Source organism: Heterodontus francisci, chromosome 46, assembly GCF_036365525.1.
Source record: "Heterodontus francisci isolate sHetFra1 chromosome 46, sHetFra1.hap1, whole genome shotgun sequence".
NCBI lineage: Eukaryota > Metazoa > Chordata > Chondrichthyes > Heterodontiformes > Heterodontidae > Heterodontus > Heterodontus francisci.
In genome coordinates this window covers 21,601,841-21,627,066 of record NC_090416.1, presented here as the reverse complement: position 1 = coordinate 21,627,066, position 25,226 = coordinate 21,601,841, and the positions used below count along the sequence as shown (strand labels likewise).

General features: G+C 45.1%; 1 protein-coding gene across 2 annotated transcripts in view; it reads right to left on the bottom strand.

Moving 5' to 3' along the window:
* The window catches only part of mtx1b (metaxin 1b), an 85,657-nt gene that overhangs the window by 8,776 nt on the left and 51,655 nt on the right, over nt 1–25,226 (bottom strand). The window contains exons 2-5 of one of the 2 annotated variants that reach the window (XM_068022834.1): nt 11,787–11,877; nt 5,138–5,214; nt 2,167–2,259; nt 1,866–2,048 (exon numbers count right to left, since the gene is read on the bottom strand). In XM_068022834.1, coding sequence (XP_067878935.1) covers nt 1,866–2,048; nt 2,167–2,259; nt 5,138–5,214; nt 11,787–11,877 — 444 coding nt within the window. The remainder of the gene's footprint in view (nt 1–1,865; nt 2,049–2,166; nt 2,260–5,137; nt 5,215–11,786; nt 11,878–25,226) is intronic. The other variant, XM_068022835.1, reaches the window with a different exon arrangement.

The window sequence follows — 25,226 nt, the reverse complement described above, 5'->3', positions numbered from 1 at the left end:
ATTTATAAAAAACCTTGGGATTATCCTTAATCCTGTTTGCCAATGACTTTTCATGACCCTTTTAGCCCTCCTGACTCCTTGCTTAAGTTCCTTCCTACGGGGGCGGCGCAGTGGTTAGCACCGCAGCCTCACAGCTCCAGGGACCCGGGTTCGATTCCGGGTACTGCCTGTGTGGAGTTTGCAAGTTCTCCCTGTGTCTGCGTGGGTTTCCTCCGGGTGCTCCGGTTTCCTCCCACAAGCCAAAAGACTTGCAGGTTGATAGGTAAATTGGCCATTATAAATTGTCACTAGTATAGGTAGGTGGTAGGGAAATATAGGGACAGGTGGGGATGTTTGGTAGGAATATGGGATTAGTGTAGGATTAATATAAATGGGTGGTTGATGTTCGGCACAGACTCGGTGGGTCGAAGGGCCTGTTTCAGTGCTGTATCTCTAATCTAATCTAATCTACTGTCTTTATATTCCTCAAGTGCTTCATCTGTTCCTAGCCTTCCAGCCCTTACGAATGCTTCCTTTGTCTTTTTGACTAGGCTCACAATATCCCGCGTTATCCAAGGTTCCCGAAACTTGCAAAACTTATCCTTCTTCCTCACAGGAACATGCCGGTCCTGGATTCTAATCAACTGACATTTGAAAGACTCCCACATGTCAGATGTTGATTTACCCTCAAACAGCCGCCCCCAACCTAAATTCTTCAGTTCCTGCCTAATATCGTTATAATTAGCCATCCCCCAAATTCGCACCTTCACCCGAGGACTATTATCCTTATCCACAAGTACCTTAAAACTTATGGAATTATGGTCACTGTTCCCGAAATGCTCCCCTACTGAAACTTCAACCACCTGGCCGGGCTCATTCCCCAATACCAGGTCCAGTACTGCCCCATCCCTAGTTGGACTATCTACATATTGTTTCAAGAAGCCCTCCTGGATGCTCCTTACAAATTCTGCCCCATTCAAGTCCCTAGCACTAAGTGAGTCCAAGTCAATATAGGGGAAGTTAAAATCACCCACCACTACAACCCTGTTACCTTTACATCTTTCCAAAAGGGAAACAAGGCAAGGGAATATACAATGGATGGTAGGACCCTAGGAAGTACAGAGGGACCTTTCTATACTTGTCCATAGATCACTGAAGGCAGTGACACAGGTAGATAAGGTGGTTAGGAAGGCATATGGGATGCTTGCCTTTATTAGCCAAGGCATAAAATGTAAGAGTAGGGAGGTTATGATGGAGCTGTATAAAACGCAAGTTAGGCCACAGCTGGAGTATTCACCGCACTATAGGAAGGATGTGATTTCACTGGAGAGGGTGCAGAGGAGATTCAGCAGGATGTTGCCTGGGCTGGAGCATTTCAGCTATGAAGAGAGACTGGATAGGCCAGGGTTGTTTTCCTTCGAGCAGAGAAGGCTGAGGGGGGACCTGATTGAGGTATACAAAATTATGAGGGGCATTGATAGGATAGATAGGAAGAAACTTTTTCCCTTAGCGGAGGGATCAATAACCAGGGGGCATAGATTTAAGGTAAGGGACAAGAGGTTTAGAGGGAATTTGAGGATAAACCTTTTCACCCAGAGGGTGGTTGGAATCTGGAACACACTACCTTAAGGGGTGGTAGAGGCAGGAACCCTGACAACATTTAAGAAGTATTTAGATGAGCACTTGAAACGCCATAGCATACAGGGCTATGGGCCAAGTGCTGGAAAATGGGATTAGAATAGATCGGTGCTTGATGGTCGGCACAGACACTATGGGCCAAAGGGCCTGTTTCTGTGCTGTGTAACTATATGACTCTATGCCACAGGCAATCCTAAACTATTCTCCTTAATCTCACCAGCCACAGGTGCTGGAGTCATTCCACCCACCTCAGTCTCTGCCTCCTCCTCATTGTCGTGCCATTCGCCACCTCGAATCAGGCGAAGACGTTCCAGGAAGCGCATGTGCATGCGGTTTGGGAGGAAGAAATTGAGTGGGAATGGGATAGCCTCTCCATACCAGGGCCTTGTGAATGATACGTAATTCTTGGAGTCGACCCAAAACATGTAGATCTGACCAAAGAAAAGACACGAAGATTAAACTCAGCACCGAGCATCCAGAGAGATAGGAGCTCCCAATTAACAAACAAAGTCGAGGGCAACTGGTGATTAGAGACGATGGAGCACTCACCAGCGCAGGGAATAACTTCTCCTCAATCAGAGAGGCAAAGGCAAGTGTGTCAGCGCCCTGTGTTGCTGATAGCCCATAGTCAGCGTTGTACTTCTAAAGAAAAGGAAGGGTGACAGCAATAGTCAGTAAACTGCAGTTCAGGCATATTGCAACACCCTGGGCATCCACATAGTTATGGCATAATAGAGGGGTTTATGTATAAAAAAAGTTATAGTCAGAAGTGAGTTACAGGCTGAGGTATAACCAAGGGGTTCAGGCAGTTTATATATAGAATACCAGATACGCGGAGTGAGTTTATATACACAACTCATCTCAATAGATATTTTGTCAACAGTTAAATAGTTAAATGGTGTAGGATGTGTAAAAACAGCCCCTCCCAACAGACAGTGATGGATTCCCATCACCACCTGTAATTTGGAAGTATTTAGTCATGAAGGAATTCCCTATGGAAGGGTTCACATTCCTGTCCTGTTTGTGTAATAGTAGGTTGCCATTGTTCCCAGCAGTACACCGTATTTACCAGGCCTTTGGTGACAGGGGTGAATTACAGGCAGGCCGGAGCTGCGTCACACAGACCAGCCCACCCAGGCTCCAGCCCAGTCTGTCCTGATCTCAGCCAGGTTGGGCTGTACGGCTCTTCTAATAGCCCTTTCAGTGTCCTCTGCAGCTGGTACACGTGGTTTTTAACCATATCAGAATCAGGCTTCATTGTGACGTTTCTCTAAATATCTCACCTTCTGAGCTCAAACATTACAAGTGGTAATGTAGCCAAGATGCTGGGGAGTGCTTTGTGCTGGGAACCATATCCCAGTGAGAAAAGAGGTGAAAACAGCACCTCTCAATGCTTCCTTCACTAGTTATAGCTCTGCAACTACAGTATTTTAATCCAGTGTTAATACAGCTTAATGGTCTCTCCAGAAACAAGTCAAGAGCTGTAAAATATCCATGTGCACTGTATATATTCCAGACACTCACTGGTCACGTTTCCTACTTAGTGAGGTTTCTACCTCTGCTCCCATCCAGTGCTCAACAGAAATGTTGGCTGCTCACTCCAACTCTCCAGAGCAGCTCTGAACAAGATGATGGAGTTCTGCAACAATCTTTGCATCCTTTAGGAGAACGTAATGTGTTTACATGTGGCCCAAATAGCAGTCGGTCTCCAATAGCAGCACAAACCTGGTGTTAGGACCAGGTGAGAAAGGTGTCTAGGGGTCTTTTACTGTCTTCACCTGGTCTTATTGCAACAGGGTTTAATTTTAAACACACTGTTTTGAGCTCCCCCTTTGTGAATCCTTGTTCACCACGTTCCAATTATAAGGCAAAGAAATTAGCATAAACAGGCTTTAAATTTAAAGAAGAAAAGTAAAATGTTATTAAAACTTAACGTCTAATTCGGTTAATGCCTACAGATACACACCGTGCCCTGTGCTAGCACGCATGCACGATACGCACATGCAAATAAGACAGAAAAGAGCAAGAGAAAAATAAAATGGAGAGGTTTGAGGCAATATCAGAAGAGGGGTTTCTTGTTACTGTGTGTGTTTCCAGCTCGCCATAGAGTCTTTGAATGTAGACAGCTCTTACTTTTCATTGGGGCCCAGTATTATTCTTAAACCTTGTTCACATCGGAGACTTTTCTCTGAGTTTACGTGTCTTCAATGGTTCATCAGTTCTGTGAGAAAGAGATGGGAGCAGACAGGAGAGAGGTGTTCTCAGTCCAGGAGCTAACAGCCTTCTGAGTTTTCAAACAACTCCAACAGTCAGCCAGTCATGTGACTAAACTGGTCTGACCACATCTGTTTGTGTATTCGGCCATCTTAGCAGTTAACCCGGAATGCTAGCTTTTCCGTCTTCAATGTCTAGTGATCAAGAGTCCATTGTGGATTAAATTGGAGCAAGGAATCGCCCCTTTGTCCTTTGAAGTACGGTCTGTTGATATGCTAATGTCTCTCTCCAGCCAAAGTCTCCAATTGTTTTTTAAAGCAAGTTCTCTCTTTCCAACAACAGACCATGTTCATGTGGCGAAATTAATTTTCCTCATTCTTGGCAGGTGGGGGTTTGCCTGACACCTGGGAACAGCTCACCGGCTCTCCCATTGGTGAGAGAAGCTGCTTTGGATATAGAGTACTTCCCATCACTTCAACTCAACATTTGGAAGAAAGGGAAATGGCCTATAACAGAGGCCAAAGCAGAAGATGACTCAAGTTGGTTGCTGAACCTGCCCACTTCCTTCAGTATTGTTAAATCCCTGTACAAGTTCCACTATAGTTCAATTTACTGTAACCCCCACTTGATACCCCAGTAATTGTACTGCTGCTTGACCATACAGGGCTCTGTTACCACATGCAGAAGCACTGTCAGGTTCTCCAAACCACTAAGATATGCCACAGCTAGAAGAACTGCAGTGCCATTTCTGAAGGCTGTAACTCTTGCCAGGCACAGTTCAACAAGTCAGACACTGGTACCTCACCCAGGGAACCAATCTGCATTCTTGAGATGTCACAGTCAGTACCAGGCTATTCATTCAGTTTCAGAAACAAAGCGTTTTCTGACTCTACCCACCACCACCCCACCTTGACTGTGTACTGAGGACTAGCTCAACGAACTACCAAAGTTACCATGTTGAACGAAATCCCTCCACTTAACACGGGAGCTTACAGCACCTGTACGTGTTAAGCCAAGTCCCCTGCTGGTCTCATAGAATGACTTTTATGCAATTATCCAGCAAGCAATACCTTATTTTATCAAAGCTAACAGAACATACAGAAGTATACACTTCATTGGCTGTTACATCTGCGGTCCCAGCCAGGAACCACACTAATTAAAACTTTAAAAGGCTTTAAATATTAAAGGAAAAAATGTTCTGTTGGGAATTAACACTTTGCAAGGCAAATCTAATCTGTCTAGCAATATCATATTACAAAGTACCAAACTCTAATGAGAGGCAATTATAACAAAAATAGAGGTGTACCCGTTTCCTGAGGTACGCAAGGATCTGGAGAGGCTGCGACACAATGTCTTTCTCAGTCTTCAGTGCTGGCAAAACCCCTGCCAATAAAACAGAAAGACAGGTTAATTTTAGGCCCTATTTCATCCCGCCTTCCCTCAGGAAATCTGTGACTGGAGGCACGAATTGCACAGATGCTAGAGATCCCTCACCCAAGGTGGTCATTCTTCAGGTAAATGCCTGGACAGTGAGTGTGAACAGAATTCAATCACAAGGAATCACAGTCCAGCCAAATCCTAACGTCACATTCCAGCCTGATTTTCCCCTCATTAGCCTGGAACACTGAGTCCAATTATTTATGCTCCAGCTCAGATCAAGGATGGGTGCTCAGACCCTGCTTGTCTATGTGGCTTGTTACACCAGGCCTTTACCCAAGGAGGCATTGGGGGCAGATTATATCATTTGTCATTCTATTTCTTGTCATCACCAAGCTTTTGTGTCTGTTAACCAGTTTGTGCTGCTCTCCAGAAGCCATGTCCAACCTATAAGAAGTCAGCTCTACCAGGAAAACGCAAATTAAATTCAACACAAAGTCCGAGCAAAGCATTGAAAGAGGGACAATTGCTGCAGATCTGGAGCAACTAAGACTGGGTAACTATTATCTCAGAAACTCCTCACAAAAGAAGTAGTGTCTGAGTGGGACAGATTGCACTTCTGGTACCGTCTTTATGATATCTGAAACAAGGTGAACTCTCAGGAAAATCTGTTCCAAGTGTGTCACCATTTATACCAAGGGCAAATCTGGAACGAACTGGATCAAACTGAAATAAAACCCTGTAACGGTCACCAAGGCCTTTCAAAGGAGGTAAAGTGCCCGTGGTGAGCTCTTGCCTTGGATTCGCTCATTCACTACCTTTAATTCTTTTCAGCACTTCCAAACCTCTGTGATTGTAGCGCTGCCAACCAAGAGCACAAAAGCAATCCTAGCTCATACATAATCACCAATTTAAACAGCGAGGGTTAAACTTGAGTCCACAGTTCATGCCATTGAGCAGGGAGGCTCCCAACCACACAACAGCTGTTAAATTGCTTCAGTCTGACATTCCCCTCCTACTATTGCATCAGAACCTGACAGACCTGGTGATTAGCATGACACTTTTGCAGTTAACCAATCATAGAAAGTTAACATGCAGGTACAGCAAGCAATTAGGAAAGCAAATGGTATATTAGCCTTTATTGCAAAGAGCTTGGAGTATAAGGAACTCGTGCTCTAATTACATAGGGTTTTGGTGAGATCAAAGCTGTGTATAATTTTGGTCTCCTTACCTAGGCCGGCCTCTGTACTGGTGCAGGGTTGTCTATCACAGGAGCCCAGCAGAAGCAGGGTCTTCTATCACTACAGGGGCCTAGCAGATTGAGGGTCATCTATCAATATAGGGGCCCAGCTGGTACAGGATCCTCTTATCACAGGAGGCTGAAGGGTATCAGTGCCTGAATGGTACAGGGCTTACTGTCAGGTTATTTTCTAAATAGTGAGAAGTTAGAGACAGCGGAGCAGGCGGCAGATTTAGCTGTTCAAGACCAGAAATCACTAAAAACTACTGCACATGTACAAAAAAAATGTGAATAGAAGGGGGCTGATATGCAAAGGGTTTGAAGCTATTTTACAGATATATAAACCTCTGTTTAGACCCCATTTAGAGAACTATATTCATTTTGGAGCTTCAACGCTAGAAACGATACACTGGCTTTGGAAATGTGCCGTGCAGTTTCACCAGAATAATACCAGTACTAAAAGGATTAAACTATGAGAACAGGTTGCATAGACTAGGCTTGTAATGTCAAGAGAACACTAGATTAATGGGTGATTGAATTGAGATGTTTAAGATGATTGAAGGATTTGATTTGGTAGAGAGAAAAACTATATCCTCTGGTGAGGGGAGTCTCAAAATTATGAAAATTAGAGCTCGGATGTTCAGGGCGATGTCAAGAAGCAACTCTTCACACAAAGGGTAGTAGAAATCTGGAACTCTGTCCCCCTCAAAAGCTGTTGAGACTCAGGAGTCAATTGAACAATTCAAAAATGAGATTGATAAATTTTTGTTGAGTAATGGTATCAAATCATAAGATGGTTACAGCACAAAAGAGGGCCATTTGCCCGTTGTGTCATGCCAGCTCTCTGCAAGAGCAACTCAGCTCGTCCCACTCATTCCCCATAGTCCTGCAAATTTTCTCTCGTCAGGTACTTATCCAATTCCCTTTCTAAAGCCACAACTGAATCTGCTTCCACCAAACTCTCAGGCAGTGCATTCCAAACACGAATCAGTCGTTGCGTAAAAACATTTTTCCTCATGTTGCCTCTGGTTCTTTTGCCAATCGCTTTACATTGGTGTTTTTTTTATTCATTCATGGGATTTGGGCGTCGCTGGCCAGGCCAGCATTTATTGCCCCTCCCTAATTGGCCTTGAGAAGGTGGTGGTGAGCTGCCGCAGTCATGGAGGTCAAATTCCTGGTTGACCCAGCGAAAGTGATATCACCCAGCGATATAGTTCCAAGTCAGGGTTGTGTGTGACTTGGAGGGGAACTTGCAGGTGGTGGTGTTCCCATGCATTTGCTGCCCTTGTCCTTCTAGTTGGTAGAGGTCGTGGGTTTGGAAGGTGCTGTCTAAGGGGCGGCGCAGTGGTTAGCACTGCAGCCTCACAGCTCCAGCGACCCGGGTTCAATTCTGGGTACTGCCTGTGTGGAGTTTGCAAGTTCTCCCTGTGTCTGCGTGGGTTTTCTCCAGGTGCTCCGGTTTCCTCCCACATGCCAAAAGACTTGCAGGTTGATAGGTAAATTGGCCATTATAAATTGCCCCTAGTATAGGTAGGTGGTAGGGAAATATAGGGACGGGTGGGGATGTGGTAGGAATATGGGATTAGTGTAGGATTAGTATAAATGGGTGGTTGATGGTCGGCACAGACTCGGTGGGCCGAAGGGCCTGTTTCAGTGCTGTATGTCTAAACTAAACTAAACTAAAAGGAGCCTTGGTGCATTGCTGCAGTGCATCTTGTAGATGGTACACACTGCTGCCACTGTGCGTCGGTGGTGGAGTGAGTGAATGTTTGTAGGTGGGGTGCCAATTAAGCGGGCTCCTTTGTCCTGGATGGTGTCAAGCTTCTTGAGTGTTGTTGGAGCTACACCCATCCAGGCAAGTGCACAGTATTCCATCACACTCCTGACTTGTGCCTTGTAGATGGTGGACAGGCTTTGGGGAGTCAGGAGGTGACTTACTCGCCGCAGGATTCCTAGCCTCTGACCTGCTCTTGTAGCCACGGTATTTATATGGCTTCTCCAGTTCAGAGAGTGTGAGGTGATGCATTTTGGGAGGACTAACAAGGCAAGGGAATATACAATGGATGGTCGGACCCTAGGAAGTACAGAGGGACCTTGGTGTACTTGTCCATAGATCACTGAAGGCAGCAGCACAGGTAGATAAGGTGGTTAGGAAGGTATATGGGATACTTTCCCTTATTAGCCGAGGCATAGAATATAAGAGCAGGGAGGTTATGATGGAGCTGTATAAAACGCAAGTTATGCCACAGCTGGTGTACTGTGTACAGTTCTGGTCGCCCCACTATAGGAAGGATGTGATAGCACTGGAGAGGGTGCAGAGGAGATTCACCAAGACGTTACCTGGGCTGGAGCATTTCAGCTATGAGGAGAGACTGGATAGGCTAGGGTTGTATTCCTTGGAGCAGAGAAGGCTGAGGGGGGACCTGATTGAGGTATACAGTATTATGAGGGGCATAGATAGGGTAGATAAGGAACTTTTTCCCTTAGCGGAGGGATCAATAACCAGGGGCCACAGATTTAAGGTAAGGGGCAGGAGGTTTAGGGAGGATTTGAGGGAACATTTTTTCACCCAGCTGGTGGTTGGAATCTGGAACTCACTGCCTGAAGACATGGTGGAGGCAGGAACCCTCACAACATTTAAGAAGTATTTAGATGAGCACTTGAAATGCCATAGCATACAAGGCTACGGGCCAAGTGCTGGAAAATGGGATTAGAATAGATAGATGCTTGATGGCCGGCACAGACACGATGGGCTGCAGGGCCTGTTTCTGTGCTGTATAACTCTTACTCTAAAATAAATATTTATCTTTTTTTAAATCTACGAGAAAACCTGTAGTTTGTCTTTTTATTTGACCCTTAAAACACTCAGGGACCAAAACACTTTTTTAAAACACTATCTGCAGTCAGCTAAGTGGTGAAAAGTAGAAGTCACCTACACCACTTCCCATCTTTGTTTTTATGCGTTCGTGGAATGTGGGCATCGCAGGCCAGGCCAGCATTTTTTACCCATCCCCAGTTGCCCTTGAGAAGGCGGCGGTGAGCTACCTTCTTGAACCGCTGCAGTACTTGATGTGTAGGTACACCAACAGTGCTGTTAGGAAGGGAGTTCCAGGATTTTGACATAACACTTGAATAAAGGCAGTTGCAAAAGTATGAAGAGAGTGTTGGCTAAAGTGGACTGGGAAAAAAGGTTAAAAGGTAAGAGGAAATACGCAGTGGCAGACATTTAAGGAGATACTCGCTAACTCAACAAAGATTTATGCCATTGAGAAAGACGATTTTATGAGAAGATTTAACCATCCATGGTTAACTAAGGAAATTAAGGATGGTCATCAAATTGAAAGAAAAGGTGTACAATTTTGCAAAGATTTGTGGTAAGCCAGAAGATTGAGAATTTTTAGAAACCAGCAAAGGATGATTTTTTTTAAAAAGGGGAAAAATTAGAATATGAGAGTAAACTAGCAAGAAATACAAGGACAGTAAGAGCTTCTACAAAGATATAAAAAGAGAGTAGCTAAAGTAAGTGTTGGTCCCTTAGAGGATGAGTGTGTGGAATTAATAATGGAAACAAGGAAATGGCAGAGACTTTGAACAAATATTTTGTCCCCATCTTACGGAAGAAGACACTAAAAGCATCCCAATAATAGTAGAAAATCAAGGGGCATAAGGGAGAGAGGAACTTGAAACAATCACTATCACTAGAGAAAAAATACTAGGAAAACTAATGAGACTAAAAACTGACTAGTCCCCTGGACCTGATGGCTTGTATCCTAGGGTCTTAAAAGAAGTGGATGCATTGTTAGTGTCTGGAAAGGTCCCAGCAGATCAGAAAACCGCAAATGTGACACCCCTATTCAAGAAAGGAGACAGAAAGCAGGAAATTATTGGCCAGTTAGCCTAACGTCTGTCATTTCAAAATGCTGGTAATCCATTGTTAAGGAAGTAGTATCAGGACATTTAGAAAATAATAATGCAATCAAGCAGAATTAATTTGGTTTTATGAAAGGGAAATCATGTTTGACAAACTTATTAGAGTTCTTTGAGGATGTATGGAGCAGGGTGGACAAAGGGGAACCAGTAGATATAGTGTACTTGGATTTCCAAAAGGCATTGAATAAGGTGCCACATAAAACGTTACTACACAAGATAAGAGCTCATGGTGTTGGGGTAATAGCATGGATTGAGGATTGGCTAACAGAAAACAGAGTCAGCATAAATGGGGCATTTTCAGGTTGGAAAATTATAACTAGTCGAGTGCCACAGGGATCAGTGCTGGGGCCTCAACTATTTACAATCCATAGTAATAACTTGAATGAAGGGACTAAGTGTATTGTAGCCAAATTTGCTGATGATATAAAGATAGGTGGGAAACCGATTTGCGACGAGGACACAAAGTGTCTGCAAAGAGATACAGATAGGTTAAGTGAGTGGGCAAAAATTTGGCTGATGGAGTATAATGTGGGAAAATGTGAGGTTATCCACTTTTGTAGGAAGAATAGAAAAGCAAAATATTATTTAAGAGCCTACAGAATGCTACAGTACAGAGGAATCTGGGTGTCCCTGTACATGAATCACAAAAAGTTAGCATGCAGGTACAGCAAATAATTAAGAAGGCAGATGGAATGTTGGCCTTTCTTGCAAGAGGGATGGAGTGTAAACGTAGGGAGGCCTTGCTACAACTGAACAGGACGCTGGTGAGACGTCACCCAGAGTACTGTGTACATTTATGGTCTCCTTATTTGAGGGACATACTTGCATTGAAGGCAGTTCAGAGAAGGTTCACTAGGCTGATTCCTGGGATGAAGAGGTTGTCTAATGAGGAAAGATTGAACAGGTTAAGCCTATACTCATTGGATTAGAAGAATGAGATGTAATCTTATTGAAATGTTTAAGATTCTGAGGGGGCTTGACAGGGTAGATGCTGAGAGGATGTTTTCCCTCATGGAGGAATCTAGAACTGGGCGCACAGTTTCAGAATTAGGGCTCTCCCATTTAAGATGTAAATGAGGAAGAATTTCTTCTCAGAGGGTCATTAATCTTTAGAATTCTCTACCCCAGAGAGCAGTGAATGCTGGGTCATTGAATATATTCAAGGCTGAGTTGGACAAATTTTGGATCTACAAGGGAGTCAAGTGTTATGGGAGGCAGGCAGGAAAGTGGAGTTAAGGCCACGCTCAGATCAGCCACGATCTTGTTGAATGGTAGAAAAGGCTCAAGGGGCCGAATGGCCTACTCGTACTCCTATTTCTTATGTCAAGCTGGAGGGGCTGAATGGCCTCCTCCTATGGAACATGGGACCCAGAGAAAAAGTCTGCACTCATTGTGACTTGAGCCATACCATCTCTGCCTGTAGTCTTACCCGAGGGACTTCTCCAGGGGTTGCTGAGCTTGTGCACTCTGAGGGGGGCTCCTGAAAAACGGGCATAAGCCTAACAGAAGAAAAAATCCAGTTAGTAAAAGTTAAACACTTTTCAAATCTTTGTAAAACTATTGTCGTCACCAAACATTCCTGGGGCAGCTCCAGCACGTTAGATACAGAATAAAGCTCCCTTTACACTGTCCAAATCAAACACTCCCAGGACACGTGCAGTCTTAGTCTATTCTTGCTTCCTTCTATCTATAACGTCTGTATAGTGCTGATATGTTTAAAGTGATCACCTCGCAGCAATACAGATTTAAAAAGAAAAAAAAAAATCAAATCTCAGCTGAGTGTTACAGTCAGTTGGAGGAGGGGCTGCTGGAGCACGAGAGCTGCAACATTTTGAACAACTTTTGCGACAGAGGAGGAAAACATAAGGCTGTGTTTCGAGGTGGGTGTTCAGCACCAGACTTGAATTTGATTTGGACAGTTGGGAGAGACCGGAAGAACAAGGGATGGGGGCTGTACAGTCCTGCAGGGAGCTGTGCAGTTGCACTAAACATACAAGGAAGCTCCCTCCCCAACCCAATTGCCCAGCCTGAGTCAGCTGAAGCTGCCTAGCTAAGAAGAAAGCAGAAGACAGATAGTGCCTGGTGAAGACACCCCTCCCCAACCGGAAGACCAGAAAAGCTTGTGAAGGACTGTTTGATTTAACTGTTGTCTATCATACCACCTCAGTGAAGCAAGTCATCATTCCCAGCCTCCTGTTTCCTCTTCAGCTTACCCTCTGCCTCTCCCCTACCTTATTATTTCTTATTTATATAGGCTTGCTTTATTTCAAATCTATAGGCCTACAATTGGGGTGGGCTTTAGCTCTCAACCCATGGCAAGTCTATCTGTGCCGGTAGCGGAGCCCTCAAATACCGATCCGGCTGCCTCTGCAGCTGCCCATGTGGCCCCGTCACCATTCAAACTTATCACTTCCAGCCATGGGGTGAAGAGCTATACCTACCCCAACATGTCTATTGAGGGTTGCATAAAGGTAATGACTGAGGTTGTCGGCCCCTCAGCCATCGTGGCAGCCTCGAAGATGTATGGGAAGGCTTTGTTCTTCCTGAAGACCGCGTGGGCGGTGTCTCTGGCCCTGAGTAAGGCACCTTCCTGCTGGTGAACCCTCTGGGGGCCACTGCACAGTGGATAATGTTGTCAAACGTCCCGCCCCAGATTCCCAGTGAGCTCCTCCTCCCCCACCTGCACCATCTGGGGGAGGTGAGGTCAGGTATCACCCCAGTCCCACTTGGTCTTCGGGAGAATAGCCTCCAGCTCTTTATGCAGCTGGCGTGGGAGGAGATCTTGGAGAGCCACTTCAATGTGGAATTCCAGGGGGTGGCCTGCCACGTCTTCAGGCCCTCGGACGGGGCGCAGTGCCATGCCTGCAAGGGGGTGGGGCACATTCCTAAGAACTGCCCCAACCTTCTGGCCACCAACATCACCTCAGCGGCCCTGGGTGGCCAATCGCTGGTATGTGTCTGCGCCCAGGCTGCGACTCTCCGCCTTCGGACCCTGCAGAAATACCTGTATGTTGAGCGTCCTCCCAGATGGTGTGCGCTGGCAACGTATTTTTTCTGTAAGATGACATGCAGCTCCTGGTGGAAATTATTTGCCGGGCCTCTCTGAGGGAGTAGCCTGTCTTTTACTGGGATCTATTCAAAGTCAGGAACGTGGTTGCCTCCAGTCAGAGCGCTCCCCCGCCAGCGGAGGAGCGCGCCTCGGCAGTCCGGGCAGTCAGCTGCGTGGACGGACCGACAGGCAAAGGAGTAGCCGAAGCCCCTGGGACGCCACCTCACTGCAGGTAATGAGGGAGCTCAAGAGCTCCCGGCCGAGCTGACCCCGCTCGGCCAGAACTGTTCATTGGACCCAGGCCCTGAAACCCTCCTCGGGAGCCGGTCCCGCACAACTCGAGCCACCTCTCGGAAATGCCCTCCATGCCATTCCAAACGGCATGGAGGGGTTTCCTGTACGGGCTGTTCTTGCACACTCTCCACTTCCTCACCCTCATCAGCCGCCTGGACTTGCCGGGGTGCTCCGTGTTGCCATCTGGCAGCGAGGGGAACCCTGGTGGAGGTCTCTCTACGCCAGAGTCTTCCCCTTTACATCGGGGACATGAGATGGAGGGTGCTGCTCAGGGCAGTCCCGTGCAATCGACTTTTAAGTAGGTTCACTGACTCCCAGGCCGCCTGTAATTTCTGTGGCTTAAAAGAATCTGTGTTCCATGTTTATATCGAGCATGCAACGTTACAGCCCCTTTTTGATTATTTAAAGGGGCTGCTCCTCATGTTTTGGCTGCACTTCAGCCCAACGCTCCTGATCTTTGAGCACCCGGTGCGGAGGAGGGTGGGCAGGGAGGAGGATCTCCTTGTCGGTCTGCTCCTGGGCCTGGCCAAGGCAGCAATTCACAGGTCCAGGCAGCGGGTTGTTGGGTGGTCCGTCCGCCCTGATTGCCTACCCCTCTTCCGAGGTTACATTCGCACCTGGGTGGCCCTGCGGTGTCTGCCGGTACGCTTGAAGCCTTCCGCGACTGGTGGACACCGCAGGGAGTGGAGTGCATCATCGATGCCAAGAATGGCATTTTAATTTTAGTTTGGTTTACTTTATTGGATTTTAACAAAGTTATTTTATAAAATGTATATGGGGCGGGGGCCTGAGGAATAAAAGCCCCCTCAACAAATAGTACATAAATAGGGCCTGGGATATAAAGGATTCCTGCAAAAAAAATGGGTAAAGCTCCCTCGACACTGTCCCATCAAACACATCCAGGAGCAGGGGCAGCACAGTGTAAAGTTCTCCATTACAGTCCTTCTTTTGGTCCCTGTAAGTGAGAATGCCCAAACCTGTGTTGAGATGGGGGAGGGAATCTCTCTTCCAGGGCTAAAACTGTCAATTTCTCTGCCAGGGGAAGGATCATCACCCTTCTCAGATCCCAGCAGCAGGAGAGTGTTCTGAGCTCTCAATCATCTTGAATCAAATTCTTCACAATAAAACTTGATAATGTGGAAATGCATTCTTGGGACAGAGATGCCCCACAGCCTGCTAATGGACTCCAACTGGATCAAATGCAGCACTGAACACAAATAACTTCCACCCTCGCATTCAGAATCATACAGACTGCCCAAGAATCAAATTCGGAATACAGAATGGTATTGTGCAGCCCGCCCCTCAAGCGCAGACAGCCTTCTCACTGGACACACACATACACCACCACCCCACCAGTCACCATGCTTTTCTGGAAGGCTAGGAGTCTTGCTGCGGTTTGGCTTAAGGGAATAACACCTGGCTATTCCAACAGCTGAGCCCTGCTTTGCATATGCTAACTTCCAACTGGAATCACTGGATAGAGATCTGGAGGCAGAGCAGGTCCAGGAGCTGGAGCCCAGAACCAGAGTAGACCCAAAGGCATGGAGGAGAGTGGTTTAGAATGGCCAGCACACCAGTAGCCAGCGCTTGAACACTGAATTCTCCGATGCAACGCCAAAATGATCTGCAGGGTTCAGTGCAACAGCAATCAATACCAAGTACAATGTACTCCTTACGCGTGGATGGACAGTTACTTCCACACTGCTCCTGGCCCGTCAGTGCTCGATGGGGCACTGAGCAGAAATATTACCAAACTTTCAGGTTTTGCTCAAACTCTAATCTCCCCGAGACAGACCCTGCACTGAGTTGCCCACCACAGAATCGCCACCCTTCACTAGGGATCGTCTGCAGCAGCTGGCTGATGTACTGCAGCTTTACTGTAATTCTTTCAGTAAAAATAGCAGGGAGCCAAACCAGAGTTCCATACAAGCACTGAGGACAGATGATGTAATGGAATCAGAGTGAGACAGTCTCGACTGAGGTTTGGAAAATATAACTGGAAACCACAAACCATTCGTCCTGTTTATTCGCACATGGCCAAAACAGCCTGACCACAAAACTTATTCAGCTGCTCTATGCCTACCATCCTTAACAAGTCAAGATTCAATCAGAAGGTAAAACGATTGTGGTGTACAACGCTTAATAGTGTACAAATGTATCACTAATCCATACTTGGCACCATCTGTACATCCCCCATCACCCGAGTATCTTATTCTGCATACAAACCCCCAAAACTCTCGATTAGGTTCCAGCCTTTACGTCACTCTCGGGTATCTTTTTTATATACATCAACCATTCGAACTTCTCGATTAGATTCCAGTCTGTAACTCACTCCTGGGTATCTGTTATTCTATAAATAAACCACCCGAACCCCTCGATTAGATTCCAGTCTGTAACTCACTCCCTGGTATCTGTTATTCTATATATAAACCACCAGAACCCCTCGATTAGATTCCAGTCTGTAACTCACTCCCTGGTATCTGTTATTCTATATATAAACCACCCGAACCCCTCGATTAGATTCCAGTCTGTAACTCACTCCCTGGTATCTGTTATTCTATATATAAACCACCCAAACCCCTCGATTAGATTCCAGTCTGTAACTCACTCCCGGGTATCTGTTATTCTATATATAAACCACCAGAACCCCTCGATTAGATTCCAGTCTGTAACTCACTCCCTGGTATCTGTTATTCTATATATAAACCACCCGAACCCCTCGATTAGATTCCAGTCTGTAACTCACTCCCGGGTATCTGTTATTCTATAAATAAACCACCCGAACCCCTCGATTAGATTCCAGTCTGTAACTCACTCCCTGGTATCTGTTATTCTATATATAAACCACCCGAACCCCTCGATTAGATTCCAGTCTGTAACTCACTCCCGTGTATCTGTTATTCTATATATAAACCACCAGAACCCCTCGATTAGATTCCAGTCTGTAACTCACTCCCTGGTATCTGTTATTCTATATATAAACCACCCGAACCCCTCGATTAGATTCCAGTCTGTAACTCACCCCCGGGTATCTGTTATTCCATATATAAACCCCTCGATTAGATTCCAGTCTGTAACTCACTCCCTGGTATCTGTTATTCTATATATAAACCACCCGAACCCCTCGATTAGATTCCAGTCTGTAACTCACTCCCGGGTATCTGTTATTCGAGATATAAACCCCTCGATTAGATTCCAGTCTGTAACTCACTCCCGGGTATCTGTTAGTCTATATATAAACCACCCGAACCCCTCGATTAGATTCCAGTCTGTAACTCACTCCCGGTATCTGTTATTCTATATATAAACCACCCAAACCCCTCGATTAGATTCCAGTCTGTAACTCACTCCCTGGTATCTGTTATTCTATATATAAACCCCTCGATTAGATTCCAGTCTGTAACTCACTCCCTGGTATCTGTTATACTATATATAAACCCCTCGATTAGATTCCAGTCTGTAACTCACTCCCGGGTATCTGTTATTCCATATATAAACCCCTCGATTAGATTCCAGTCTGTAACTCACTCCCGGGTATCTGTTATTCTATATATAAACCACCATAACCCCTCGATTAGATTCCAGTCTGTAACTCACTCCCTGGTATCTGTTATTCTCTATATAAACCCCTCGATTAGATTCCAGTCTGTAACTCACTCCCGGGTATCTGTTATTCTATATATAAACCACCAGAACCCCTCGATTAGATTCCAGTCTGCAACTCACTCTCATCTGTTATTCTATATATAAACCACCCGAACCCCTCGATTAGATTCCAGTCTGTAAGTCACTCCCTGGTATCTGTTATTCTATAAATAAACCCCTCGAATAGATTCCAATCTGTAACTCACTCCCGGGTATCTGTTATTATATATATATATAAAACACCCGAACCCCTCGATTAGATTCCAGTCTGTAACTCACTCCCGGGGATCTGTTATTCTATAAATAAACCACCCGAACACCTCGATTAGATTCCAGTCTGTAACTCACTCCCAGGAATCTGTTATTCTATATATAAACCACCCGAACCCATCGATTAGATTCCAGTCTGAAATTCACTCCCTGGTATCTGTTATTCGATATATAAACCCCTCGATGAGATTCCAATCTGCAACTCACTCCCGGGTATCTGTTATTCCATATATAAACCCCTCGATTAGATTCCAGTCTGTAACTCACTCCCTGGTATCTGTTGTTCTCTATATAAACCCCTCGATTAGATTTCAGTCTGTAACTCACTCTCGGGTATCTGTTATTCTATATATAAACCACCCAACCCCTCGATTCAATTCCAGTCTGAAACTCACTTCCTGGTATCTGCTATTCTATATAGAAACCACCCGAACCCCTCAATTAGATTCCAGTCTGTAACTCACTCTCATCTGTTATTCTATATATAAACCACCCGAACACCTTGATTAGATTCCAGTCTGTAACTCACTCTCCGGTATCTGTTATTATATATATAAACCACCCAAACACCTCGATTAGATTCCAGTCTGTAACTCACTCCCAGGTATCTGTTATTCTATATATAAACCCCTCGATTAGATTCCAGTCTGTAACTCACTCCCAGGTATCTGTTATTCTATATATAAACCACCAGAACCCCTCGATTAGATTCCAATCTGTAACTCACTCCCGGGGATCTGTTATTCTATATATAAACCACCAGAACACCTCGATTAGATTCCAGTCTGTAACTCACTCCCGGGTATCGGTTATTCTATATATAAACCACCCGAACCCGTCGATTAGATTCCAGTCTGTAACTCACTCCCGGGTATCTGTTATTCTATATTATAACCACCAGAACCCGTCGATTAGATTCCAGTCTGTAACTCACTCCCTGGTATCTGTTATTCTAAATACAAACCCCTCGATTAGAATCCAGTCTGTAACTCACTCCCGGGTATCTGTTATTCTATACATAAACCACCAGAACCCCACGATTAGATTCCAGTCTGTAACTCACTCCCTGGTATCTGTTGTTCTATATATAAACCCCTCGTTTAAATTCCAGTCCGTAACTCACTCTCCGGTATCTGTTATTCTATATATAAACCACCCGAACCCCTCGATTAGATTCCAGTCTGTAACTCACTCCCGGGTATCTGCTATTCTATAGAGAAACCACCCGAACCCCTCAATTAGATTCCAGTCTGTAACTCACTCCCAGGTATCCGTTATTCTATAGATAAAGCCCTCGATCAGATTCCAGTCTGTAACTCACTCCCGGGTATCTGTTATTCTATGTATAAAACACCCGAACCCCTCGATTAGATTCCAGTCTGTAACTCACTCCCTGGTATCTGTTATTCTATATATAAACCCCTCGATGAGATTCCAATCTGCAACTAACTCCCGGGTATCTGTTATTCCATATATAAACCCCTCGATTAGATTCCAGTCTGTAACTCACTCCCTGGTATCTGTTATTCTCTATATAAACCCCTCGATTAGATTTCAGTCTGTAACTCACTCCCGGGTATCTGTTATTCTATATATAAACCACCAGAACCCCTCGATTAGATTCCAGTCTGCAACTCACTCCCGGGTATGTTATTCTATATATAAACCACTCGATTAGATTCCAGTCTGTAACTCACTCTCGGGTATCTGTTATTCTATATATAAACCACCCAACCCCTCGATTCGATTCCAGTCTGAAACTCACTTCCTGGTATCTGCTATTCTATATAGAAACCACCCGAACCCCTCAATTAGATTCCAGTCTGTAACTCACTCTCATCTGTGGCTGCAGGGATGGTGTAGGAGGGAGGGTTTTGGTTTCCTGGATAATTGGGGCTCTTTCTGGGGTAGGTGGGACCTCTACAAACAGGATGGTCTTCACCTGAACCAGAGGGGTACCAATATCCTGGGGGGGAGATTTGTTAGTGCTCTTCGGGGGGGTTTAAACTAAATCAGCAGGGGAATGGGAACCTAAATTGTAGTTCCAGTGTACAGGCTGTTGAGAGTAGTGAGGTAGGGGATAAGGTTACAGGGACGCAAGAGGGCACTGGCAAGCAAGAACTTGGTTTAAAGTGTGTCTACTTCAACGCCAGCAGCATCCGGAATAAGATGGGTGAGCTTGCAGCATGGGTTGGTACCTGGGATCCTGATGTTGTGGCCATTTCGGAGACATGGGTAGAGCAGGGGCAGGAATGGATGTTGCAGGTTCCGGGATTTAGATGTTTCAGAAAGAACAGAGAAGAGGGTAAAAGAGGGGGGGGTGTGGCATTGTTAATCAAGGAAAGTATTACAGCGGCAGAAAGGACGTTTGAGGACTCGTCTACTGAGGTAGTATGGGCCGAGGTTAGAAACAGGAGAGGAGAGGTCACCCTGTTGGGAGTTTTCTATAGACCTCCGAATAGTTCCAGAGATGTAAAGGAAAGGATAGCGAAGATGATTCTCGACAGGAGCGAGAGTAACAGGGTAGTGGTTATGGGGGACTTTAACTTTCCAAATATTGACTGGAAATACTATAGTTCGAGTACTTTAGATGGGTCTGTTTTTGTCCAGTGTGTGCAGGAGGGTTTTCTGACACAGTATGTGGACAGGCCAACCAGGGGCGATGCCACATTGGATTTGGTACTGGGTAATGAACCCGGCCAGGTGTTCGATTTAGATGTAGGTGAGCACTTTGGCGATAGTGATCACAATTCGGTTAGGTTTACCTTAGCGATGGGCAGGGACAGGTATATACCGCAGGGCAAGAATTATAGCTGGGGGAAAGGAAATTATGACGCGATTAGGCAAGATTTAGGATGTGCAGGATGGGGAAGGAAACTGCAGGGGATGGGCACAAACGAAATGTGGAGCTTATTCAAGGAGCAGCTAATGCGTGTCCTTGATAAGTATGTACCTGTCAGGCAGGGAGGAAGTTGTCGAGCAAGGGAGCCGTGGTTTACTCAAGAGGTTGAAGCGCTTGTCAAGAGGAAGAGGGCGGCTTATGTTAGGATGAGACGTGAAGGCTCAGTTAGGGCGCTTGAGAGTTACAAGCTAGCCAGGAAGGATCTAAAGGGAGGGCTAAGAAGAGCAAGGAGAGGACACGAGAAGTCATTGGCGGATAGGATCAAAGAAAACCCTAAGGCTTTCTATAGGTATATCAGGAATAAACGAATGATAAGAGTTAGAACAGGGCCAATCAAGGATAGTAGTGGGAAGTTGTGTGCGGAATCAGAGGAGATAGGGGAAGCGTTAAATGAATATTTTTCGTCAGTATTTACAGTAGAGAAAGAAAATGTTGCCGAGGAGATTACTGAGATACAGCCTACTAGGCTAGATGGGATTGAGATTCACAAGGAGGAGGTGTTAGCAATTTTGGAAAGAGTGAAAATAGATAAGTCCCCTGGGCCAGATGGGATTTATCCTAGGATCCTCTGGGAAGCCAGGGAGGAGATTGCAGAGCCGTTGTTGTTGATCTTTAAGTCGTCATTGTCGACAGGAGTAGTGCCGGAGGACTGGAGGATAGCAAATGTTGTCCCCTTGTTCAAGAAGGGGAGTAGAGACAGCCCTGGTAATTATAGACCTGTGAGCCTTACTTCGGTTGTGGGTAAAATGTTGGAAAAGGTTATAAGAGACAGGATTTATAATCATCTTGAAAAGAATAAGTTCATTTGCGATAGTCAGCACGGTTTTGTGAAAGGTAGGTCGTGCCTCACAAACCTTATTGAGTTTTTCGAGAAGGTGACCAAACAGGTGGATGAGGGTAAAGCCGTGGATGTGGTGTATATGGATTTCAGTAAGGCGTTTGATAAGGTTCCCCACGGTAGGCTATTGCAGAAAATACGGAAGTATGGGGTTGAAGGTGATTTAGAGCTTTGGATCAGAAATTGGCTAGCTGAAAGAAGACAGAGGGTGGTGGTTGATGGCAAATGTTCATCCTGGAGTTTAGTTACTAGTGGTGTCCCGCAAGGTTCTGTTTTGGGGCCACTGCTGTTTGTCATTTTTATAAACGACCTGGATGAGGGTGTAGAAGGGTGGGTTAGTAAATTTGCGGATGACACGAAGGTCGGTGGAGTTGTGGATAGTGTCGAAGGGTGTTGTAGGGTACAGAGGGACATAGATAGGCTGCAGAGCTGGGCTGAGAGATGGCAAATGGAGTTTAATGCGGAGAAGTGTGAGGTGATTCACTTTGGAAGGAGTAACAGCAATGCAGAGTACTGGGCTAATGGGAAGATTCTTGGTAGTGTAGATGAGCAGAGAGATCTTGGTATCCAGGTACATAAATCCCTGAAAGTTGCTACCCAGGTTAATAGGGCTGTTAAGAAGGCATATGGTGTGTTAGCCTTTATTAGTAGGGGGATCGAGTTTCAGAGCCACGGGGTCATGATGCAGCTGTACAAAACTCTGGTGAGGCCGCACCTGGAGTATTGCGTGCAGTTCTGGTCACCGCATTATAGGAAGGATGTGGAAGCTTTGGAAAGGGTGCAGAGGAGATTTACTAGGATGTTGCCTGGTATGGAAGGAAGGTCTTACGAGGAAAGGCTGAGGGACTTGGGGTTGTTTTCGTTAGAGAGAAGGAGGAGGAGAGGTGACTTAATAGAGACATACAAGATAATCAGAGGGTTAGATAGGGTGGATAGTGAGAGTCTTTTTCCTCGGATGAGGATGGCAAACACGAGGGGACATAGCTTTAAGTTGAGGGGTGAAAGATATAGGACAGATGTCAGAGGTAGTTTCTTTACGCAGAGAGTAGTAGGGGCGTGGAACGCCCTGCCTGCAACAGTAGTAGACTCGCCAACTTTAAGGGCATTTAAGTGGTCATTGGATAGACATATGGATGTAAATGGAATAGTGTAGGTCAGATGATCGGCGCAACATTGAGGGCCGAAGGGCCTGTACTGCGCTGTAATATTCTAATTCTAATTCTAATACATAAACCACCCAAACCCCTCGATTAGATTCCAGTCTGTAACTCACTCCCTGGTATCTGTTATTCTATATATAAACCCCTCGATTAGATTCCAGTCTGTAACTCACTCCCTGGTATCTGTTATTCTATATATAAACCCCTCGATTAGATTCCAGTCTGTAACTCACTCCCAGGTATCTGTTATTCTATATATAAACCCCTCGATTAGATTCCAGTCTGTAACTCACTCCCAGGTATCTGTTATTATATATATAAACCACCCAAACACCTCGATTAGATTCCAGTCTGTAACTCACTCCCAGGTATCTGTTATTCTATATATAAACCCCTCGATTAGATTCCAGTCTGTAACTCACTCCCAGGTATCTGTTACTCTATATATAAACCACCAGAACCCCTCGATTAGATTCCAGTCTGTAACTCACTCCCGGGTATCGGTTATTCTATATATAAACCACCAGAACCCGTCGATTAGATTCCAGTCTGTAACTCACTCCCTGGTATCTGTTATTCTAAATACAAACCCCTCGATTAGAATCCAGTCTGTAACTCACTCCCGGGTATCTGTTATTCTATACATAAACCACCAGAACCCCTCGATTAGATTCCAATCTGTAACTCACTCCCGGGTATCTGTTATTCTATACATAAACCACCAGAACCCCACGATTAGATTCCAGTCTGTAACTCACTCCCTGGTATCTGTTGTTCTATATATAAACCCCTCGTTTAAATTCCAGTCCGTAACTCACTCTCCGGTATCTGTTATTCTATATATAAACCACCCGAACCCCTCGATTAGATTCCAGTCTGTAACTCACTCCCGGGTATCTGCTATTCTATAGAGAAACCACCCGAACCCCTCAATTAGATTCCAGTCTGCAACTCACTCCCAGGTATCCGTTATTCTATAGATAAAGCCCTCGATCAGATTCCAGTCTGTAACTCACTCCCGGGTATCTGTTATTCTATGTATAAAACACCCGAACCCCTCGATTAGATTCCAGTCTGTAACTCACTCCCAGGTATCCGTTATTCTATAGATAAAGCCCTCGATCAGATTCCAGTCTGTAACTCACTCCCTGGTATCTGTTATTCTATATATAAACCCCTCGATGAGATTCCAATCTGCAACTCACTCCCGGGTATCTGTTATTCCATATATAAACCCCTCGATTAGATTCCAGTCTGTAACTCACTCCCTGGTATCTGTTATTCTCTATATAAACCCCTCGATTAGATTTCAGTCTGTAACTCACTCCCGGGTATCTGTTATTCTATATATAAACCACCAGAACCCCTCGATTAGATTCCAGTCTGCAACTCACTCCCGGGTATGTTATTCTATATATAAACCCCTCGATTAGATTCCAGTCTGTAACTCACTCCCAGGTATCTGTTATTATATATATAAACCACCCAAACACCTCGATTAGATTCCAGTCTGTAACTCACTCCCAGGTATCTGTTATTCTATATATAAACCCCTCGATTAGATTCCAGTCTGTAACTCACTCCCAGGTATCTGTTACTCTATATATAAACCACCAGAACCCCTCGATTAGATTCCAATCTGTAACTCACTCCCGGGGATCTGTTATTCTATATATAAACCACCAGAACACCTCGATTAGATTCCAGTCTGTAACTCACTCCCGGGTATCGGTTATTCTATATATAAACCACCAGAACCCGTCGATTAGATTCCAGTCTGTAACTCACTCCCTGGTATCTGTTATTCTAAATACAAACCCCTCGATTAGAATCCAGTCTGTAACTCACTCCCGGGTATCTGTTATTCTATACATAAACCACCAGAACCCCTCGATTAGATTCCAATCTGTAACTCACTCCCGGGTATCTGTTATTCTATACATAAACCACCAGAACCCCACGATTAGATTCCAGTCTGTAACTCACTCCCTGGTATCTGTTGTTCTATATATAAACCCCTCGTTTAAATTCCAGTCCGTAACTCACTCTCCGGTATCTGTTATTCTATATATAAACCACCCGAACCCCTCGATTAGATTCCAGTCTGTAACTCACTCCCGGGTATCTGCTATTCTATAGAGAAACCACCCGAACCCCTCAATTAGATTCCAGTCTGTAACTCACTCCCAGGTATCCGTTATTCTATAGATAAAGCCCTCGATCAGATTCCAGTCTGTAACTCACTCCCGGGTATCTGTTATTCTATGTATAAAACACCCGAACCCCTCGATTAGATTCCAGTCTGTAACTCACTCCCAGGTATCCGTTATTCTATAGATAAAGCCCTCGATCAGATTCCAGTCTGTAACTCACTCCCTGGTATCTGTTATTCTATATATAAACCCCTCGATGAGATTCCAATCTGCAACTCACTCCCGGGTATCTGTTATTCTATATATAAACCCCTCGATTAGATTCCAGTCTGTAACTCACTCCCTGGTATCTGTTATTCTCTATATAAACCCCTCGATTAGATTTCAGTCTGTAACTCACTCCCGGGTATCTGTTATTCTATATATAAACCACCAGAACCCCTCGATTAGATTCCAGTCTGCAACTCACTCCCGGGTATGTTATTCTATATATAAACCCCTCGATTAGATTCCAGTCTGTAACTCACTCTCGGGTAT